This window comes from Protopterus annectens, chromosome 8.part0, assembly GCF_019279795.1.
Source record: "Protopterus annectens isolate FY-2018-M chromosome 8.part0, PAN1.0, whole genome shotgun sequence".
Lineage (NCBI taxonomy): Eukaryota > Metazoa > Chordata > Ceratodontiformes > Protopteridae > Protopterus > Protopterus annectens.
In genome coordinates this window covers 1,809,041,587-1,809,063,237 of record NC_056741.1, presented here as the reverse complement: position 1 = coordinate 1,809,063,237, position 21,651 = coordinate 1,809,041,587, and the positions used below count along the sequence as shown (strand labels likewise).

Sequence of the window (21,651 nt, the reverse complement as noted above, 5' to 3'; positions counted from 1 at the left end):
GCTCACCTAATGCTAATTTTTTTCCAGCATCTTCTTCCAAGTTTTGGGTAGAATAAATACATCGGGTTTTTGGGCATGGTTTCAAAGTGAATACTCCAGGCTCATCAAATAGATCAATATTGACCTATAGAAAGAAAAAAAATCAAATAATAAGACAGAGAAAAAAAATAAATGCCTTCTGTCTCAAAAACACAAAAGATTCAGAAAAAATTATGTTGTTAACTTGTTTAAATTATCAGTTATATTACCTAACAGCTGTGAAAGGAATATCTATATTTGTATTCTATGCATATCAGACTGGGATAAGAACAGATGCACAAGCACAAATCAAACATATTATATTTTGACAAGGTTATATGGGAAAAGACAAATTAAAAGTCCTCCATCATTTGGTTGCAAAGTACTGATATGTGACTGCTCACAATAACCAGAAGTCTTCAAGAAGGATTCTGAAGTAAGCCTAATCAGTGTAATTATTCCTGCTTTAGAGCTGCACTATGATAAAAACTTTCAGTACCCCAGTCCACAAGTGAGTGTCCTCATGCTTACACTTGCATCATTTGTGCCGAATGTAAGGGACAGGTCCTCAGCAAAGCTCTCTACTCTTGATCTTAATATGAACAAGGAAGTCTTCATCTGATAAATAAAAATTGCTCTGGAAAATGTTCAGTACAATAAACCTTATACTCTAATAATGATAAAAATTCAGACTGAAGTAATATTCAGAGGCATAGGGAAGAAGAATAAAGGTCCCATTCAGGATGTTCTTCTCAAAGACTGACAGGTGTAGTGAGCACTCACAAATCAGCACTATCTTGCTTTAGAAGAACTTTTGAAATGGATCATTTCTACAAGGCAGTCTCCCAAGCAGCTAAATGGCAAAAATTACCTGGGATACGGTAGACAGACCATGGTAAGGAACTGTCGAGAAAAGAATGTCTTGGAGGACAAACCTGATTGAAGAAGCCAGATCTATCTACAAAACTTTGTGAATATGTGCACTTAAAAGGTAGTGACCACAGCAGAGATGCTCTCCATGAATGGATTCTTACAGCAGACATGAGTGGTAGTAGCTATGTCTCTAATGAAATGGTCTTCTGCAGCATTACAAAGAGAAAGGGAATCCTGCTAGTATTATAAAAATAATGTAGTGCATATACATAGCTAACAGCTTCTCAATCTGAAAAAAGGCTGAAAAATGTTTCAGAAATTAAGGACTCCTTTATTCCCATAAAACAGAACCAGAATTACTGAATCATATCTAAGTCACTGAGCATTCCTGCATTTTGGACTCTTGGGAAAAACAAAAGAAGCTGAAATGTATCATAAAGGGAGAACTTGAAAATCATGTTGAAGGAAAACTTTTTCAGGGAGGTCTTCCATCTGTAGAACACAAAGTATGGCTTTTTACACAAGAGAACCTGAATGCTGAAGCCCTTCCATCCACAGTAACAGCTATCATACAGAGGGCCTTCAGGCTATGACTGCACATTCCCAAAAAGCAGCACAAAACTTCAAAATTTAGGGAATTCAGAAGATACAATTCTTTCACATATATGCTTGGTTGTTTTGTGCTGGGATAAAGTTTTTTATCCTGACCAAATACTGAGCAACCAATAAGACATAAATGTATAACCTTCACTATGAAGTATTTTTGTCCCAGCTCAGGAGGAAGTTTGAGATATGCCACTCCTTTTTCTTTTGTTTTGTTAAAATTGAAATTACGGGATACTCATTACCTATTTATTATGACACAGGATTCCACCCTTTCCAGCACCTGTTACTACACCCAATTGATACTGAAAATGTAAAATCTGATTTCATATGCTAATTACAAAGCATTCTGTAGCCATCAAACCTAAGCAGAATACTTTTTGTTTCTATACTAAAATCTAGAAACGATATGGAAAGTATTTCTGAAAATGAGCAAGCTATGTCACAACACTTTGTGAATTTCCACTACAGATTTACGTTGGAACGATCCCAGCAAATATATGTCCACATGCAAAGCTTCTTACTATTACTCCAGCATTATACAGCCAGTCTCTTGACCCCTTTCACTGTAAATGACTAGATGGGAAATTTTTGGCTGTATAAAAAAACTTCCTAGATAAAATGTTTAACAAATTTTTATCCTATTAAAAACCATCATCGTGTTTCAACTCCAAAAAATGCAGATTTTCAGAATTAGAATTCAGAAGATCATGATAGGGTCACAAATCTGTTTTGTGTTCAAGACATGGATATGAATAAATTCACCTCAACAGCAAGGCTTGAGACTTGAATTTTGACACCTATGTTGACAGCATATAACAAGCATGGTTATGATTAGTAAGATTCAATTATAATTCTTTGCAGTGTATGAACTTTACCTTGCTCCCGTGTACTGCAATAATCAGAGAAAAAATGGAGGAGTAATAAGTGTTTTTCAGATTTGAGACTGTAATACACTTAATACTGCCACACACTGGCAACCACAGAGGAGTGCTGGATAGTGCGGGAAGCACAGACAGCTTTGAAAACATGTTGAACACAATTCATTTAGTACTGCTCACTACTGTCAATGCTGTGGCATGAGGCAAGAGCTTAACACAGGTGAGAGGTGCTTAAAAGAAGCTTGTTAAGCACCCTTCTGACAACAGAAATATGCTTAACAAACCTGTCTTTTCCTCAACTTTAAGGTGTAATAATCAAAAGAAGAAATAGAAAAACTCTCTTCTAGCTGTCAAAGGTGGTATCGGAAAGGACAATGTAACACTGAAGATAAAAGCCGATACACACCACCATGGAATAAAAATAGAATTATAAATCTTTAATAATCCAATAAAACAATAAAACTTCGAACAAAAAAGCCCTTTTCAACCGAAAGCGCTTATCATTTTAAAAAGGGCTTTTTTGTTCAAAGTTTAATAGTTTTATCAGATTACTAAAGATTTATAATTCTATTTTTATTCCATGGTGGTGTGTATCAGCTTTTCTCTTCAATATTAAGGTGTAATCATGGTGTTCCATGTACTATAGTGATACAGCTAGGTAAGCAGTTCCTTTATGCATCTCTTCCAGTTTTTTTTTATATTTTTTGGCCAAAAGAAGTCCACCATCAGCTACCACTGGTGTCTCTGCCTGATCTCAGATGCCTGGAGTCACTCCTGATGCGATCCTCCATCCAGTGGGGCCTAATCCAAAATCCACCTATTACTTCACAGGAGATGGAGTCATTCTAGTATAGTTTCATACTTGTGGACATAGGGATTTTTATTTATATGTCCTATCCATTACCTTGCCCCAATGCCAAATACGCAGTGAAGTCAGGCTATTATGGCATAGAATGTCTGTCGGTGTGTATTCCATTATATTTGAAGTTTGGAAATATTTTTGCAATTAAGTCTTTATGGTTAATAATTTATGATGGGAATATAAACCAATGTTTTGTTCCAGTATGGATTTACCAACAGTGTAAATTCTTTACAAGCTTCTTCTAAATAGCTGAATTATGTAACTAGTTATGTTTTAACCAACCACAGAATGGCGCCAGTTATGCTGAAATAAGAGTCTGAAGCCAGTCAAACTTTATAGGGGAATATATGTTCTTAATTCTTTTAACAACCAACATATATGTAGTTGCAGGCCTTAAAAGGATCTGTTTAGGAGAATAAAATGATCCCCCCAAATTTTGCTGTTCTATAAACAAAGATTACCCTGAACACCAAGTGTCTCAATCCACTGCCCAGACATCTCTCCCTTAGAAACTACTACTAAATGTAACTCCCATTTTATAGACTCCATAGCTACCTTCACCCATAACTCTTTACAAAACCACTCTAGCCCTAATAAACCTCCTACTTCAAATAACCCTACTTTCTCATTAATATCTGTCTCTATTTCCCACATAAAGCATTCACTAAGAAAACATAAGTGTTCCATCTCCTTGGGAAAAAAAAATTACATCATCCCACTTCACAAAGGGGGGGGGGGTAACTCCACTGAAATAACCATCTTATGTCTATTGCAATATTGCAACCCTCTCTAAAATATTAGAAAAATGTAGCCATAAATAATCTTTTACAAAATTTACTCCAAGCAAACCTATTAACCTACACTCAACATGGCTTTTGCCAAGATCGCAGCACAACTGCCCTGGTTGCCTTCTTGGACACCATCATTAAACGCAAAGATAACAATAAACTAGTCACTTTCCACTTTTTAGATCTCTCAAAAGTGTTTTATATAGTGTCTCACACCAAAATGTCTTCTGTATGCCTGTGTAATACAACACTTAACTGGGTTTCTAGCTGCTTATCCAACAGACAACAATCAGTTAAGTGGCTCTGTACTTACTCTCCATTTCTCCTAGTTAATACTGGTGTCACATAAGACTCCATTCTTGGCTATCTTCTCTTTAACATATTTATTAATCTACACATGAGCTACTCTCCTACAATACCCAGATGACTCCATTATTATCTGCTATTCTGATAGTCTTCCCAGTTTACAAACCATCACTCAAAATACCTTCAACTCTATTGAAAATGTACTCAGTAAAAACTAACTTCTTAAACAAATTACCCATATTTCTTCCCAAATATCAACCCTTTAAAATGAACTTTAAAGTATCTTCACTGAAATAAAAGTTGCATCACACAGAAAGTTACATGGTGCCACAACAAACGATCAACTAAAGTTTGATCTTCACATACACAATTCTATAAAACAATACACCAAAAACGTCATATGGTCTACAGACCAAAAAAATTCCTTACCAACTCCTCTATATCCACACTTGCTAATGCATATCACCATCCTTCTCTACTTTATGTGTCACTCATAATCACCAATATTCAGATCTCACCAAGAACAAAACAACAGCTGTGCATACCTCTCAACCTCTTAGTGTAAAAAAATCTGGACAAAGCCTGACAGAATGGGGGAACAAAGGCCCAAAAATAAGGACAGATTTTAAAAATTGCTTTTATAAACTTAGAAAGTTCCTATAAAAACAGGATTTGTCTTAGCATGCATTTTCTGAAGGATATGAAGTCTGAAACACAAATGTATGCCATTATTTAGTGACTTTAATCCTCAGATCATCCCAGTGAATTGTTAGAAAATCACAAATTTTATGAGAAACAGATCAAAAATATGAGGCAAAAATATGGACATTCTGCAAAAATCTGTACAGTTCAGAAGTAAACAAGCTGTGCTATAATCAGGTAGCGAGATATGCAACTAATCATCCCCACAATGCTATCACTATTCTGTTCTCAAACAACTAAACTGCCTTGAGATGCACTACTACCCCACGTTTACTCAAATCCTCTTTGCTCATAATAAAATGTGCAAATCTTCATCCTGTCCAGTGACCAGCATTATTCTTAACCTTTACCTTCCAAACTGCCCACTTTGGTTATATCTGAAACAAATCCTTGAAATTTATAAACCAAAAAAATCTATAAGTCATAGCTTATACTCAAACACAGTGGCCACAGCCTGGAACACAATTCCCACTGACATTACAGCAATATCTAAAAGTTCTCCTTAACGGAATTACTCTATAAATCCTAGCTCTGTACTTGCTTTACTTTTCCATTATTTTTCCCTTTTCTTTCTTTTGCTTTTTCTCTCTTCTTTCTTGGCATAATGTTTAGGTTCTTCTCATCCTGTGCACAAGGTACAGGACTCAATCCTATCCTCTGGCCAATGCCTGTAAGGTGTTTGCATATTATCCCTGTGAGTGGGTTCCTCCTACCTCCCAAAAACATGCAGAGTGTTTCCACCTCAAACTCAGTCAAGAATGGAGTTGTGGAGAGCAGCACAGATTATAGATGTTTCCTACAGGGGGAATGGTTATACAGACCAACCACTTTGGGCATCAACTGTAATACACAGCATCCTCAAGATAGAATAACATGGATCAGAGACTGGACACCATGTCAGGACTAGCCACTAAATGGTGTAAAAATTGTCTCTAGATAATTCGCTCATGTTGACTAATGTCACCGAATCAGCATGGGTATTTGCTGGTGATAAATGGGTTGATGACCCAGTCTACTCCAACCTAAACTGGGAACGCAAACTAACAGTGCATGTGTCCCTATTGGCTAGTGTGTGTGCCCACCATAAGAGCCCAAAAGTCCTGGGTCAATAAGCTACTGGCCTATCGGGTGTCCAGCTACCCAGCTTGGGTTACCTGGGATACATACATACAAATATGTCAAGCATGAGCATTAATGCACTTCTAGCCTGCCAATATACCAAAATAGTTGTTCCCATAATAAGTGTACAAGCTGTTCTTAACAAAATCTACAGCAGTGCTTGGTTTAGTGTAATTTCAGAGTCTATTCCATGCATCAGCTGCTCTCTCAAAGAACCAATTGGTACACTTCTCATTCCCACTGAATCTTCTACATAGGATACCTGATGATCCTCTACCCCTTTTTGATAACCCCAAACATTCAAATAGGTAGTTGTCTCTAAATACTCTGTATACCTGAATAAGGTCTCCTCTTAAATATCTACATGACAAACTGTATAAGTTCAGATATTTTAGTCTTTCATAATAACTTAAATGTTCACATCCATGGATGCCCTTGGTATATTTCCACTGTACTCTTTCCAGTTTACTCATGCTTGTTTACTTACAAGGTTTCCATATTGTTATTCCATACACAAGTTTGGATCTAATGTAACAAATAAAAAATTACTTCATCATTCCTGATTTCCTAGACTTTATAAATATTTTATATAACCTATAGTTATATAGCTATCATTAAACAACTGGTTGATATGATTAGAAAAACTCAAAGCTGGATCTATCCATATACCCAGGTCCTTAAATGAATCTACAGTTGCAATAATTGTGGGCTGTATTAAATATTCACCTTTCAATTTGTATCTTCCAAATCTTATATACTTAGTTTTTGATGTATTTATCAGCATATTACTCTGCTGTGCCCAAATGATCAATTTAGCCAAGTTCTTTTGCAGACATATCCTATCTGTAACACATGTAATTAGTTTACCCGATTTCAAGTCATCTGCATACAGGCCGTAGAACACCTCAGATGAAAAAACATAGATCTGAAAGATACAATCTAAACGAGTATGGCCCAAGGACAGATCACTGTGGGACACCATGACTATAACCTCGAATTTCACCTGTCCAGTTGTTGCATTAATACTCACTATGTTCTATTTGTAAGCCATGCAGCTATTCATCTTATAAAGACTACATCAATACCTAGTTGTTCTAATTTATTGATCAGTGTTTTGTGTATGTTCCTGTCATATGCTGAAGTTAAAGCTATATGAATTAAATCATAATACAGTTATACACAGCTGTCATTATACTGTTATAGATCATGCTACAGATGGTAATAGAGCTATTCTCAACATATGCATGCTGATATATGGTTTCAAGTCCCAGCCTTTGCAATTCTGATAATGACTTATACAATATTACCTGCTCCATTACTTTTTCCACAATATTAAAGGACACTTTCACTTCTCTGTATGATTCTAGGTTTGTCCTTTTCCCCTTTTCCTTTAAAGATAGGTTTAACAAGTACATGTCTCCAATGTGAAGAATCTCCTCATATTTATACAACCTAGTATATAATAGATATAATGGTACTGTAAGCTCTTGCTGAAGTATTCTCAGGTCATTATTACTAATTTTGTCTCATCCCTGTGCTTTGTTTGGCTCCAGTTTGCATAATTCTTTTTTCATATGATCTAATTTGATTTCATTGCCTGAGATTACCTAGATGTCACTAGGACAATTGATCACCCCCTTTGTAGAGCCAAACTGCTTTGCATGTGGTTTTGTAAATATATCTATAATATATTGTGTCACAGAATAAATTTGCGAATTTACCCACAATTCATTAATTTGTATGTCTTTACTCCTTCTACATCTTATGTATCTATAAAATGGTTTCCTAACAAGTTCAATATCTTCATTTAAATTTTCTTCAAAATTTTCTTGATCTCGTCTTACACTATCCTTGGGATTCAGTAAACTCTGTGTAGGCTTTGCATGAAGCCTACACAGAGATTACATGTTTGAGTGATAATGCGCAGGAAGCAGCAACACTAATTACGTATTCATGCCACACACCATGTTTAAATGTAAACAAGTGTGGTTTTGTGGCTACCAGTGTTGCCAGCCAGGAAACTATGTCAAGCAGCACAGATAGCAAACCTGGTTACCTCAGAGCAAAGTAGGTTAGCAGGATTGTGTAGAATGCCACAGTGATTAACAGGGCTTAACATATAAGTTATGCATATACTCCAAACACAGTACAGGACAGTGTATACAGTGCAGAGTATTGTGCAATACCATTCCAGGCATTCTGTACAGAAGTTATATAAATAATCTATAAGGGTACATGGACTCATGGGCTGCCATGTAAACTAAACACTTTGGAGAAGTGTGTGTATTGAATAGGGACACACAGATGAGTTACAGGAACAAACAGAGGGGAAAGGGGACAGGTGAAACAACCTAATGTACAGCAGATGTGGGCATGTCAATGGATGACAGTTGCAGCAAGAACACCAATCACATATCAATATGGTACAGTACAGACTGCACAGTGAAAATGTGTACTATGTGACTGTCACACAAGATGACATAACAATGGGGAAGATGTCTCTGTGAGATAAGCATCCTTACATGAACAATATAGAGGACATCTATCAGGGATGTTATATACAATTGGGGGTAGGGTGCATATTGTAAAGCTGTGCAAACTGATTTGCCTTAATATGAGTGTAATGTCAGCAGATGTCTCTAACAAGAGGGACACAGGTACATGGTCATGGACAACAGTACAAGAAGCCCACACAGTCATTGACAATATCAGAATAATACCACCAGTGATCCCATGTTTCCGACATAACATACATGATTCTGAATGATGACAGATGGTTCTGCACAAACACACTTGTACAACTATGACATGCCAGCAATCTATGAGGGTAATCATGCACACTGTCCTGACACTGTAACATCTGCTGGAGTTGTTAGGAAGGACACTCCTATATCTGTACATGACATTATGATCAACACAGGCTAGTTGACCAGTGTGCATGGCATATACATATGGCACAATCCACACTGTAATGAATATTCCCCATGCCATCAATGTTGTCAAACAGCTATGTATGTAGTGTGTGCATCACCAGAACAGTTATCACACATGCATCAGGAGTAACACCTTGATGGGGGATCCCCACCATCAGACAGTAATGTTTATGCAACAAAAATGACAGCTCACTGTGGCAAAGGTGTTACACTTCAGTTACACATCACTGATGTGTAGGGAGGTACACGTAGAAGGGTACACTGTACTCAGTAACTGGTGTGATGAAGACTGTGAACTATGGAGGTATTATGGCCTTTGATGTGGATGTTATTCCCATACTCAGTATTTCTGTTATATACAAGGAAGTAGTTAGCACTGTGGCCACATGCTGGAGGACGTTCTACATACCACCTACCCCAAGACACAGGTCACATATCTATTGGTCTGATGTTATTCTTGGCTTGTGCATTTGCTTTCATAACGTAACAAATCCCCCCATGTTTTTGTTTTGCTGTAGGTGTTGTCATGGCTGTGGCAGCAAAATTTTGTGTGTGTTAATACTGTCTGCATTATACTAATATCACAGTTGGAGTCAATGATTGCCCACAATCTGTAGTCCTTCAGACAGCTGTTTGTTACCTCTGAAGAAGCCACCTAGTGTGTGTGGTGAAAACTCTGTTTCCATTGTTCAAACAAAATAAATTGCGTTCAGGTTTTAAAAGCTCGTCTCTTCATTTTGGGATCCTTTTTTCTACTAGTTTGTGGACTTTTTCCTAGTTTGTTGACATGCTAATGTCCGGTCACCAATAACTAACACATTTGCGGGGGCATCCCTGTGCCCACACACACACACACATATATATATATATATATATATATATATATATATATATATATATACAAACTCCAAGATTGCAATACAGTGAGGGAAAGGGTACATTCCCGATCCCCACTATAGTGCGATCAGCATCACAATGTCGAACTTCACAACAGCGAATGCTGCACTGAATTCACTGTTGTAAGGTCCGACATTGTGGAATTTCGTTCTTCCGGTGTGCAAAACGGCACTTTCACACATATGCAAATCTCATGAAATGGGATCTAAAAAATGATAGTAAACCTTATACATCACTTATAAACTACTGAATCGTTTTCAAACATTACATAGCTCATTTGAGTCCTGCCTTCTTTTAAACCTCATTCCTCCGCAGTATGTATTGTTCCCATAATTAAGTCCAAGCAACTATTGAGTCCGCACACTTGATTTAATTTTAAGCGCTTTTCGTCTGCTTACTACTTTTAAGACTCACACTTAGCAAGGCTTCCAACTATAGTTGCAGGTAGTGATTTCACTAGATACTTTTTTACAAACACTTTTCTATAAACATTTTTATATGCAGACCTGTTATGCATTGTTTTTAGACTGCTTTTATTGTGTATATATTTCTTACACACTTCCATGCTTTTAATGCACATTTGCTTGGTGTATGAATGTAACAAACTGCTGATGCATCAATGTTTCATGGTTTCCAATTGTTTTAAAAGTATGAAACTACATACTTTTGAGAATGCTCCTAAACAGAGCTTTCATTCCCTGAATTTACTTTTGCAAGAAATGCTGCTAACACGCCTTCATTGTGATTGCATTACTAATTAAGGCGAGGGTATGTTGTATAAAAACCTGACTCTGACACTGCATTTTACTTTTGCCTCTGATGAAGCTGTAGTTTTAACCACAGTGAAAACGCTTGTTTTAATAAAGTGCGTTAAGGTTCAAGTTTTTTTCCGACTTCAGTGTGGCTTTATACGTGCAAGTGGATTTCAACTTCAGTGTTGCAGCTTGTACTGCAAACAGCCTTCACAATAAGGACTTTAACATTTTTTTGGGCTTTACGGTGCTTGTCCGGACTGCTTTTGTGCATTTTGTTTAACTCTGACAGATGCTTTCTCTGCATCAAGATCCACCAACAACAATGATATTTTCTTACATTCCGCTTCCCTCTGGATCATCATTGTTCTGTTAATATTATCTAGTGTTTGCCTCTCTCTCTCCACAAAACCACACTGATCCACATCTATTAATTTTGGCATTATATATGCTATTCAATGAGCCATTACAGATAATTTATAATCATGGTTTAGTATTGAAATAGGCCTGTATGAAGCTGGACCTGATGGATCTCAACCCTGTTTAGGTATTACAGCTTCCACTGCTTTCTTCCAGAATGTTGGTACTTCTCTTAAAATACTGTTAAACAAAACCTTGCAGATCTTTATTGATTTTTTCCCTCCTAGCTTCCAAACTTCCACAGGAATACTGTCTATTCCTAGGGACTTTCCTGAAGATTGTTTATACATCACAATTTTTTATCTCATCTCCTCCTATCCTAACTTTTAGCAATTGAGCCTCATCTACTTCTAACCTTGGCATATTTAATTCTTCCATAAACATTTCATTTGTATCTTTTCTTGATTTCCATATTTCTCTGCTTTATACAGGCTTTCATAGAATTTCCATAATATTTCTAATACATCGACAGGATCTCTTGTTACCTTCCTTGTTATAGGCTCCCTAAGCTTCTTGACAGGCCTTTCTACTTTCTGTTGCCTAAGTATTTGTGCTAAAAGTTTTTGTACTCTAGTGGTATTATCAAAAAACAGTTGCTTAAGAGCAATTTTTCTAAACTTGTGTATATTATTGAGGCAATCCATTATTTTATGTTTAGCATTTTGCAGTTGATCCTCTTCTTCTTATATGAGATTTCTCATATTCTGCAATACTTTAACACGTCAGTCCCTCTAAATAATTCTTGTTGCTTCTTAACCATAGCTCCCTTTCTTTTATTTCCACCCTTTTAAAACTCCACCTATATTTTCAGAAACACAATCCCACTACATAAGGGTGGTAACTCCACTGATCCTTCTAACTTGAGGCTTACTGCCATTCTGTCCCCATCTATAAATTTCTTGAGAAATGCTCTCAGCTACTCAAACATCTATTAGACAATAACCCTGCTTACCTCCAACCAACTCAGTTTCTGGCCCCACCACAGTATTTCCACTGCATTACTCTCTTTCACCCATACAGTAGCTGAGGCCCGTGATAACAACATGCTTATTTTCTGCTTATTCCTTAGTCTTTCAAAGGCTTTTGAGCTTGTTTCTCACTCTAAACTTCTAAATAAAATCTCTGACCTCAACCTCTCCAGCTCCTCAATTAGCTGGTTCTCCACCTACCTCTCTAATAGGCAAAATTCTGTTTGTTGGCAAACTATCCTCTCCTTCTTTCATCCAGTCAACACAGGAGTTCCTCAAGAATCAATCCTGGGCCCCTCTCCTATTCAATATCTTCACAAATAAACTACATTCTGCTTACAAACTCTCTACTCTGTTAGAATACGCTGATGATTCGACACTCATCTCTACCACCTATAGTCCTATAGTATTCCAGACCTTTAAACACTCATTCAGGACTCCTCCTCAGCTGTAGAAACATGGCTTTGTGATAATCAGTTATTACTAAATCCTAAAAAAACAAAACTCTTTCTGTTCCTTCATAAAACACTGGCACAACAACAACTCCTTTGTCATCACCTCCCTCAACAACATAATATTAAAGCTGAACCTCATACCAAACTACTTGGCACCATAACTGACAATAAATTAAAATTTGACCTACACATCCATCAATGCATTAAAAAAAACAGAAACTTGGTCTACTTTACAGAAATCAGAAATTCCTCACACCTATCTCCAAAATTTCTCTGGCTCAGTCACTCCTCTTACCATGCTTACTGTGTGCTGCCCCTATCCTTACTAACATTCAGTCTACTCTTTTTTCCAAACTTGACCAAACCTACAACAAAATTGCCAGATTCGCTGCAAATCTTCCATACAACTCTCACCACTGTCTTGCTCTTAAGAAGTTTCAATGCCTTGAATTCTCTCATCAACTACTACTTCTTCAACTACAGATCACAAATTCTGTTCTCTACAATCCCTCTTCTTGCCCTTCCCTCTCCAACCATGTGTCTTACTACATCCTCCTCCATCTCCATTCAACTAACATGTTCTTGACATCTATAAACCCATAAAGAACACTGGAAAGTCCCATTACAAGTATTCTATAGCTCTTGTTTGGAACACACACCCCCCTAACATAAGATATATCTCTCAACAACACCAGTTTAAAAGAGAATTAAAACACTACCTCCTAAATACTTGGACCTCACAGGAGTCTCACAAGGGATAACTGGCTAGGCTTAAAATAGCTCACAAGGGCAGTTAGCTTAGTAATACTCTATGAACCTATGAACCTGCCCATGCCAAGCTCCCACTTGACATATATGTAGTCTCTACCTCCCCTCTACTTGTCTCACTCCTCTTCAAATCTATTAGAATTATTTCCTTCTGTTTCATTTACTCTTACTCCTCATTTCTCTCCTTTACTATATGACATGTAATACAGTGTTTTTACACTTCTGACATCATACAAATGGAACCTTTGACTTTTACAGTATACCCTCACTACTGCTATACAACTGTTATGTGTTTGTCCTTGTGATACTTTTGTTATATAACTTATATTACCTTTTATTACATTGTATATTATTGCAATGGGAAATTTTCAGGTAACATTTAAGGTATTGTGCTTTTGTATGTATATTGGAACTTGTCTCCTCAGATTTGGAATTGTACTCAGTATCTTTATGTCTACTGAATTTTTATTGTATATAAGTATGTAGATTGGAGCTTTTCTCCTCGGGTCTCCTTTGAAAATGGACCTTTGGCCCAGATGGACCAACCTTGTTAACAAATGTCAAATAAATAAATATAAATAATTTCTATCCTCTCGAATAGCTCCTGAATAATCTCTACTACTCGTTCCTTAAATTCATCTCTTTTAAACAGATAGGTGGGAAAGTGCCAGTGTCCCATTTTTATTTAATTACCCTGTGTTTTCATTTTAGTTATTATTGGCACATGATCTGAAATTGTTACTGGGTGAGTATCAAGACCTTCTATTAAATGCACATGTTCTTGTGAAATGTAAATTCTGTCTAGCCTAGCCCAGTTTTTATATCTTGGGGAATAATGTGTAAATTCACTCTGAACTCCTACTACTGAATTCACATCTTCCATGCCAAATACTTTCATACATTTCTTCAAAATTCTACCCTCCTTTGTTATACTTTCCTTCTGTGCTCCCCAGATACATCTTTACTGCTGCAAATTAAATTCCTGTCCCCACCTATGAGTAATATTCCATACTGAAAACTGATAATTTTTCCCAGAATTTTCTTGACCTACATTATGCCACGTTTAGGTGGAAAATAAATATAAGCCAGTGTAATCATTCTCCCTTGTCAGTAGCCACTTAGCACTATAAATCTGCCATTATTATCTTTCTTATCTTTTTCTATCACTATCGGAGCTCCTCTTGCAATTAATGTAAATACTCCTCTTTTTCTTTGTCCCAGATATTCCTCTGAATAAGCATCCTGAAAACCTTTCTTTATCAGATTCACATGTTCAGTTCTTTCCAAGTGTGTCTCCTGTAAAATAACTGTTTGCACTCTGCATTTTTAATATATAGTTCACTATTCTTTTTTATTGTATTTATTTGTGAGACCATTGACATTTATTTTTTATTTATTTATTTTACATTTGTTAACTGGGATAGTCCAACTGAATACATGTCCATTATTCAGTGGAGGTCCAGGGAGAAAAGCTCCAAAGAAACACATATGCAAGACATACAAACAAAATATTCTAACATGTTCCTAGTATATACAACCAGACCATAGAGATGAGCACACATTATTAATTACTTGACAAAGACATATAGAATGATCAATACATATATAAACAATATTAAAGTATGTTAAATATCTAGAGTCACATCATGCATCTGAATGTGGTATTGATAAGACTGTGCAGTCCTATCAGGAGATAATGTGTTTAAGGCAAGAGTTGCTGCAGTAGTGAAGTAGGACTGAAATTAGTCTGATGTGGAGCAGGGACATAACCATTTGTTGCTGAGATGGCTTTTGATAGATTTTTTTAAATTTGGATAAAGAAGATTATAGGGTAATGGATGAAGGCAGGGAGTTCAAAATTTTGGATATGTAAGATGAGTAGAGGGAGTCACTGGCATAGTTGTGGGATTTAGTAACTGTTAATAGTAACTAACAGTAATTAAGTATACTAATAGTAGTTAATAGTAATAGTAATGGTAATTTAAAGGAACTACAGAAAGCATCATTGTATTAAAAAGTTATTATTGCCACCTTTTATGTATAACACGTTTTTGTTAAATGTCTAGTTCCAGCTTTTGTGTTACATGCATACACTGTTTGGCAGCTTGAAGTTTTATATAGATGTTTTTTGTCATATCCATGTGAGCCTATGTCACATCTTACAAAAGTTTTTGGTTTATTGAAAGCCCTCAAAAAATGCCACCCCCAAAACCTATTAATTTAATTCTAATACACACAATTATGTACATCTTCAAATACTGAAGTTTTACCCTCCGAACAGGAACAAATGTTCCAAACTGACAACCACACACTCAGACTTGAGACAATCTAAAAGAAAGATTACCCAAGCTAAGATGCATTGTGCAGCCTGTGCTTCTACTAAGTGCTAACTGATTTTGTCTTGGCTTTATAGCTCTCCCAGCTGGGAAAACCCCTGAATGCTCTCAGAGAATATTATCTCCTAGCCAATTTCATTTTTCTATTTTTTTTGCTCAGCCAATCACTTTCCATCAGACTATAACCAATTTGGCATTATCAGACTGTCTCCCTGGAGACATGAGAAGCAGACAGCCAATTTCCCTTTATTAGATTGTTTCCATGGAGACATGAATATAAGATACAGAATTGCTACTAAGCATACATTCCTTTGCTAGAAAAAAGCCTCTTAATACTCAATATTCTTTTTCATTTACTTGTTTTCTCTTAAAACTTGTTACTACATTCATTTAAGGTCTTAAGGTCCTTAATCTAGTCATTCCCCCATGAAAAAATAGAAAAAGCACATTAATTTTTCTTTTGTCGTGATCTTTTAACCAGACATTTTTTGTAATATTGCATTGCCTACATTTCTTAAAACTGAATCACAAGAAAGAGAGAAGGGAGAAAGAAAGGGAAAAAAAAGAACAGCAGCACCTATTTACAATCCCTATTACACTTAAAAATAAAACTTTACTTTATATTTTCCATACACATCAACTGAGAAGTGCAATGTTCTAAAAGCATAATACTTTATAAGTCTGTTTGAAGTTTACTGAAGCACAGTTCACTTTAAATACTGGTTTAGTAGTATCATAATTATTTAAATTATTAAAGTGATTAATTGATTAATTGGAAAAGAGAGTTGTATATATAGGGACACATTTGTGATGTTAAAATGTTCCAGCAGAAGGCAAGAAGGTGAGGTACCAGAACGTGTTAATAAAAAAGTTCTTGTGTCCAGCAGTGGTGTTCCTGTTTGTGTTTATATGTGTTCATGTGGAAAACTTTACTTTATAGCATGCAAAGAAAATTACACACCACAAACATAGTACTATTAAAAAAATGTTTTCTTTACTTACAGTTAACTTTCTCCCCTCTCTTCCCCTCCCCAAAGTATTTCCCCAACATTAATAACATGAAGTAGGGCATATACTTTGGAGACCCTGTGATGCCCGTGCACTGGCCCAGCAATCAAGGAGCCTCCATCCTCACCACTAACACCAGTGAGGGGCAGCCACACTGGGAAGGATAATAAATACACACACAGTAAAGTACAATTTCCCTTAAGAGAACACAGAGATCAGTCAGTCTGGGGCTGGTCTCTCCCTTTCTCTCCAGATCCCCAATAAGACTCCCCACTGGCACAGCTATAGGATGCAGATCTCAGCCTAGTGATCAAGCTAAAACCTCTAGCACCCTCTCTGTCCATCCAGGGCTTCGTGTCCCTGCCCAAGTAGCTGACAAACACACACACTTTGAGATATGAGTTATATACAAACACATAGACACTCCTGGGGACGGCTGGCACAAGTTCTTCAGCTATGCCCCTTCTGCCCAGACTATACGGTAGTACCACTTGCCTCCAACCACTAATATCAGCTACTAATAAGGTCCTTATCAAAGGGTGTCCAATGTTTACTATGCAATATTATTATCCAAATGGTAAGTGTGATGAACAGCAAGACTTACTTGGAGTGGCTTGGACAGTATCACGATATATGTGCAATGTACTCTAGAGCTTAAATTATCTCTACATAAAACAGCCACAGTTGAAAAGTCTTAAAATATTTAATAATAAATAATAAGAACACAAGAAAATACTTCTTACTACACAGTGCTAGTCAAGAGTTCAGAGATCACAGGAAAATGGTTAAAATAATACAGTAGAATAGTTCTGACATCAATACAGAAAACAGCTAGACTAGATTACTATTTCCTATCTATATCTAAGAACAAACACAGTTCTAAAATAAACTTAAATATAGAGCAGAGCCATGCTGGTGATGTTGTGAGTTCTGAAAACAAATGCAAAATGCTTTGATTCTCTCTCTCTGTCCTTAAATTGATAACACAGTACCACTGACTCATTTCAGATTACATCATTATTCTCTGTTTCCCAGGCTAACAGAAACTCAGAGTGTAACAGCCCATTTGGTCTTGCAGCTGGTCAAGAAGTCAGAGCAATAAAAGACATTATACATGTAAATTCTCGCCATTAACTCTGGTCTCAAAACAATAGGAAGAATTCCCTCATTCAGACGTCTCAGCTCTGAGTTTTGAGTTCAAACAATTATACAATGCTTGACTTATCAGCTTTCCTCCAGCATAGTGTAATGTGGTTACATTTTTGAAGTTCAACATTTACCATAATTTTCTTACATTTAAGAGAACAAGCATGTGGCTTACATTAATATTTACAAATGACAGAATTATCTACAAAATCCTATCTAGCTAGGCTGGCAGCCTTCACAGTCCCCACTAGTACAACAAATTCTAAACAAGTCCAACATTTCCAGATTTTACTGTCCTGTCATATTTCACAAATATAATTATTGCATTGTAATCCCACATTAAGTTACTGGTTTTATTACTGTTCCTCACCATCTCCCACATTCTGTCTCTGCTTCATTTCTAATTTACTCTCAATTCTTCTAGTCAACTTTCGTGGTCCCTATCTTCTCCAACATTTTCCTTTGAAACAGTGGACAAGGTGTCACAGGTACAGTTTCTCTGTGATCTTTATCACCAGAAGAACAAGAATCATCTTCTTCTGTTTCACAGTTCACATTTTGTTGGACAAACTTTTGTATATCCTCCTTAGCAAGTATGTCATCAAAAAATTATTTTGCCCCTCCAGGGAAGAATACACTGAAGACAGCTGGGTACAGCAATTTGAATCTCACACCTGCATCTCAACATTCCCTTTTGCCTGGTGTACAATGAGTAATCATTCTCCACAGACACTTTGCTGTCTCCCACTTTTAGTATTTTGTCCTTCTGCCACAGTTTTGTCAGAATCAACTCCTGCTGCTGGTAGGACTGCATCTCTTTCAACTAACAACTCCTGCTATGGAATACCAGCCCAACTGCTTATTTGTACTTTCATAAAATAAATGTAGGCTGTTCTTTCCAGCTTCTCTGGTACAGCTGGAAATCTTAGATGTTCCCCTACATGCTCTGTCCTCCAATTCCACTATTTTCTGAAACGTCTCTTCCTGAGCAGTCTCATATTCAACCTCTGATTTTTGTAGCTTTATCACACTATCTGAATATCTGTTTAAAGCTTCTTCCATTTTTTACAGCCTTTTTTTGTTTGTGTTGATATACTCCACGAGTGTTTCATTTATTTTAACCAGGTCTGTGTGAAGTTGTCTTATATCTTCCTGTAGGTTACTGGAAGTCATGTCTGAAGGTTGCATTGCTTTTTGCTGAACAGCTGCAGAACTTTCCTCAGTCAGTGTTTCTTCCTCAACCTTTGCAGCTGATTTTTTCCAGGTGCTCTGTATTTCTTTTTTCCTGGCATCCAGGCAGTACACTTACTAGCCAGTTACTGAAATTTACCCATAAACACAAAAGTCTACTGGCATTTTCTACTGCGTTTCTGTTTTCACACTGGGAGATCTAGAGTTAAAGCTGTTACTCAATGTGTAGCCAGCTTAAAAAAAATCCAAAAGATGATAGTGTTGTCATCATGCATGCCCACGATGATCTCTGAGGACATCTAAGAGATGTAACAGACATAATGTAGCATTAACAACTCACACAGGTCTGTTGCACACACCCAGAATATTACTAGTGAAATTTAGAAATGACAGTGACACATAGAAATGACATGTTGGTCTATTTCAAAGATGAGGAGAGTCAAGATGTGTCTCTACATGCATGCATCGGGTGCTGACCCCCAACTCAGATGGATGCATGTTGATGTACACCCTTCTACAGGAACACTGTCTATGTGAAGGGCATGTTGAAGTGTGTATTCAACCATGTCAGGAAGGTGTATGTTCTGTCACATTATAGATGATCTGCGATGTTGTAACAGCCCTCTAATTTTGTGTGATAGGCCTGGATGAAGGTAAGACACTGCATACTGCCTATCTTGATCTGTCTTAGGGTTTGGACACAATCCCCCATGCAGGTATCATTGAAAAACTTTCCCAGTTGGGGATTAACTCTAACGTCACTAGATGGGCAACCAATTGGGTCACCGACAGAACACACACTATGAAAGTTGGTGAATCACCCTGTACCAGTACAGCTATCACAACTTGTGTACCGAGGGATCTGTGTTTGGCCCTTTAATGTTTGGAATCTATTTCTCAACTGTTCAGACTAAAGTATATGGCTTTTGGCTTACCGCGTTTGCTAATTCTAGTATACTGGGTGCAATCACTGAGTCCATCAATGATGATAACATCCTACAGGAGGGGCTAACACAGACAACTGATTGGTGACAAAGTCACAAGGTCTACAAATAAATGCAAAAATGTGTCTTTATTTTTGCCCTTCTGTAAAGTGGAATTTGTTGTTAAATACACCACTGACAACACTCTCCCTATGCTGAAACCCAGTGATGCAAGACCTGGGAACATACATAGATAGGAATCTGAACTACGACCAAAAAGTCTCCACAGTGGTATGGAAAGGCTATGCTGTGCACATCATAAGTCATGCCATTGTATTCAGATCTGAGGATTACATAACAACACTGTCAGAACACTAATAGAATATAATGCTCCCTTTTGCATGTACCACACCAGATGCTTGCAGCTGCTGGAAAGACCACAGGGGTTTCTCATCAAGAAAACACAAGGTCTACAAACCATGCCATGACAGATGTGGATAGACTAAAAGCCATGTCACTGTAATCTATAGCATACAGGATAAGGTGACTTCTGCCTGGCCTCCAGGCCAGTCTGTAACCCTGCCTGGTGAGAAAAGTGCACATCCACAAATCAGATAGAGGTGATGCCATCAGCAGTGTCTGTTGAGGAGAATATGGTAATAGCAGTGCCCCACATCATACAAGTGCACAAACATATACATACACACCCACCCACCCACCAACACCAGTTGACTGCAGTGAGAACAGAGCCCCTACCTAAGTACAATGACTACAGAACTCTGTATTTAAGGCAAGTGTCATAGCTCAAGTCTGAATTGGAGTGTCGCAGACAACACTTTATAGGCGATGACATCAGCAGTGTCTGGTGAGGAGAATATGATAATAGAAGTATCTGACATGCTGGTGCAAAAGGCTTTCTCTAATGTCAAGCATGTATGTGTATACACACACACACACACACACACACACACACACACACACACACACACACACACACACACACACACACACACACACACACACACACACACCAGTTGATTTCAATGAGAACAGAACCCCCTAAGTACACAGATTACAGAGCTCAATACTTTAGGAAAGTGCCACATCACAAATCTGCTTTTACAAGACTGCAGGCCATAGTGGATGACATTGGCAATGAATGTTGGAGAGAACACCTTGAGAGGCCTGCATGAAATGGATGTGTAGGCATGTGCAAGTGTCAAAATACTATCAGTCCATGGAACTGGAATGGTAACTGTAGGATACACACTTATGCTCTTCTATCAACACAGAGAGGCACACACACACACACACACACACACACACACACACACACACACACACACACACACACACACACACACACACACGCACACGCGCACACACACACACACACACACACACACACACACACACACACACACACACACACACCTGCTGACTGCAGTGAGAAAAGAACCCCCTACCTAAGTACACAGACTACAGAGCTCAGTACTTTATGCAAGCACCACAGCACAAGTCTGACTTTTACAAGGCTGCAGGACAACTTATAGTGGATGACATCAGCAGAGGATACTGGAAAGAAGATGTTGGGAGGCCTGCATGAAATGGATACGTAGGCATGTTCAACTGTGAAGATGGTTCTAGTTCTGCATGTTACCAGATTGATGTGTATTGCATATCACACATTTGTTAATGTAGT

The 21,651-nt window shown here is 37.4% G+C and overlaps 1 protein-coding gene across 1 annotated transcript in view; it reads right to left on the bottom strand.

Annotated features, from left to right (window-relative positions):
* The window catches only part of HYDIN (HYDIN axonemal central pair apparatus protein), a 6,673,197-nt gene that overhangs the window by 1,530,849 nt on the left and 5,120,697 nt on the right, over positions 1-21,651 (bottom strand). Inside the window, exon 62 of the mRNA XM_044079523.1 lies at positions 7-124. Within this exon, the coding sequence (XP_043935458.1) occupies positions 7-124 (118 nt within the window). The remainder of the gene's footprint in view (positions 1-6; positions 125-21,651) is intronic.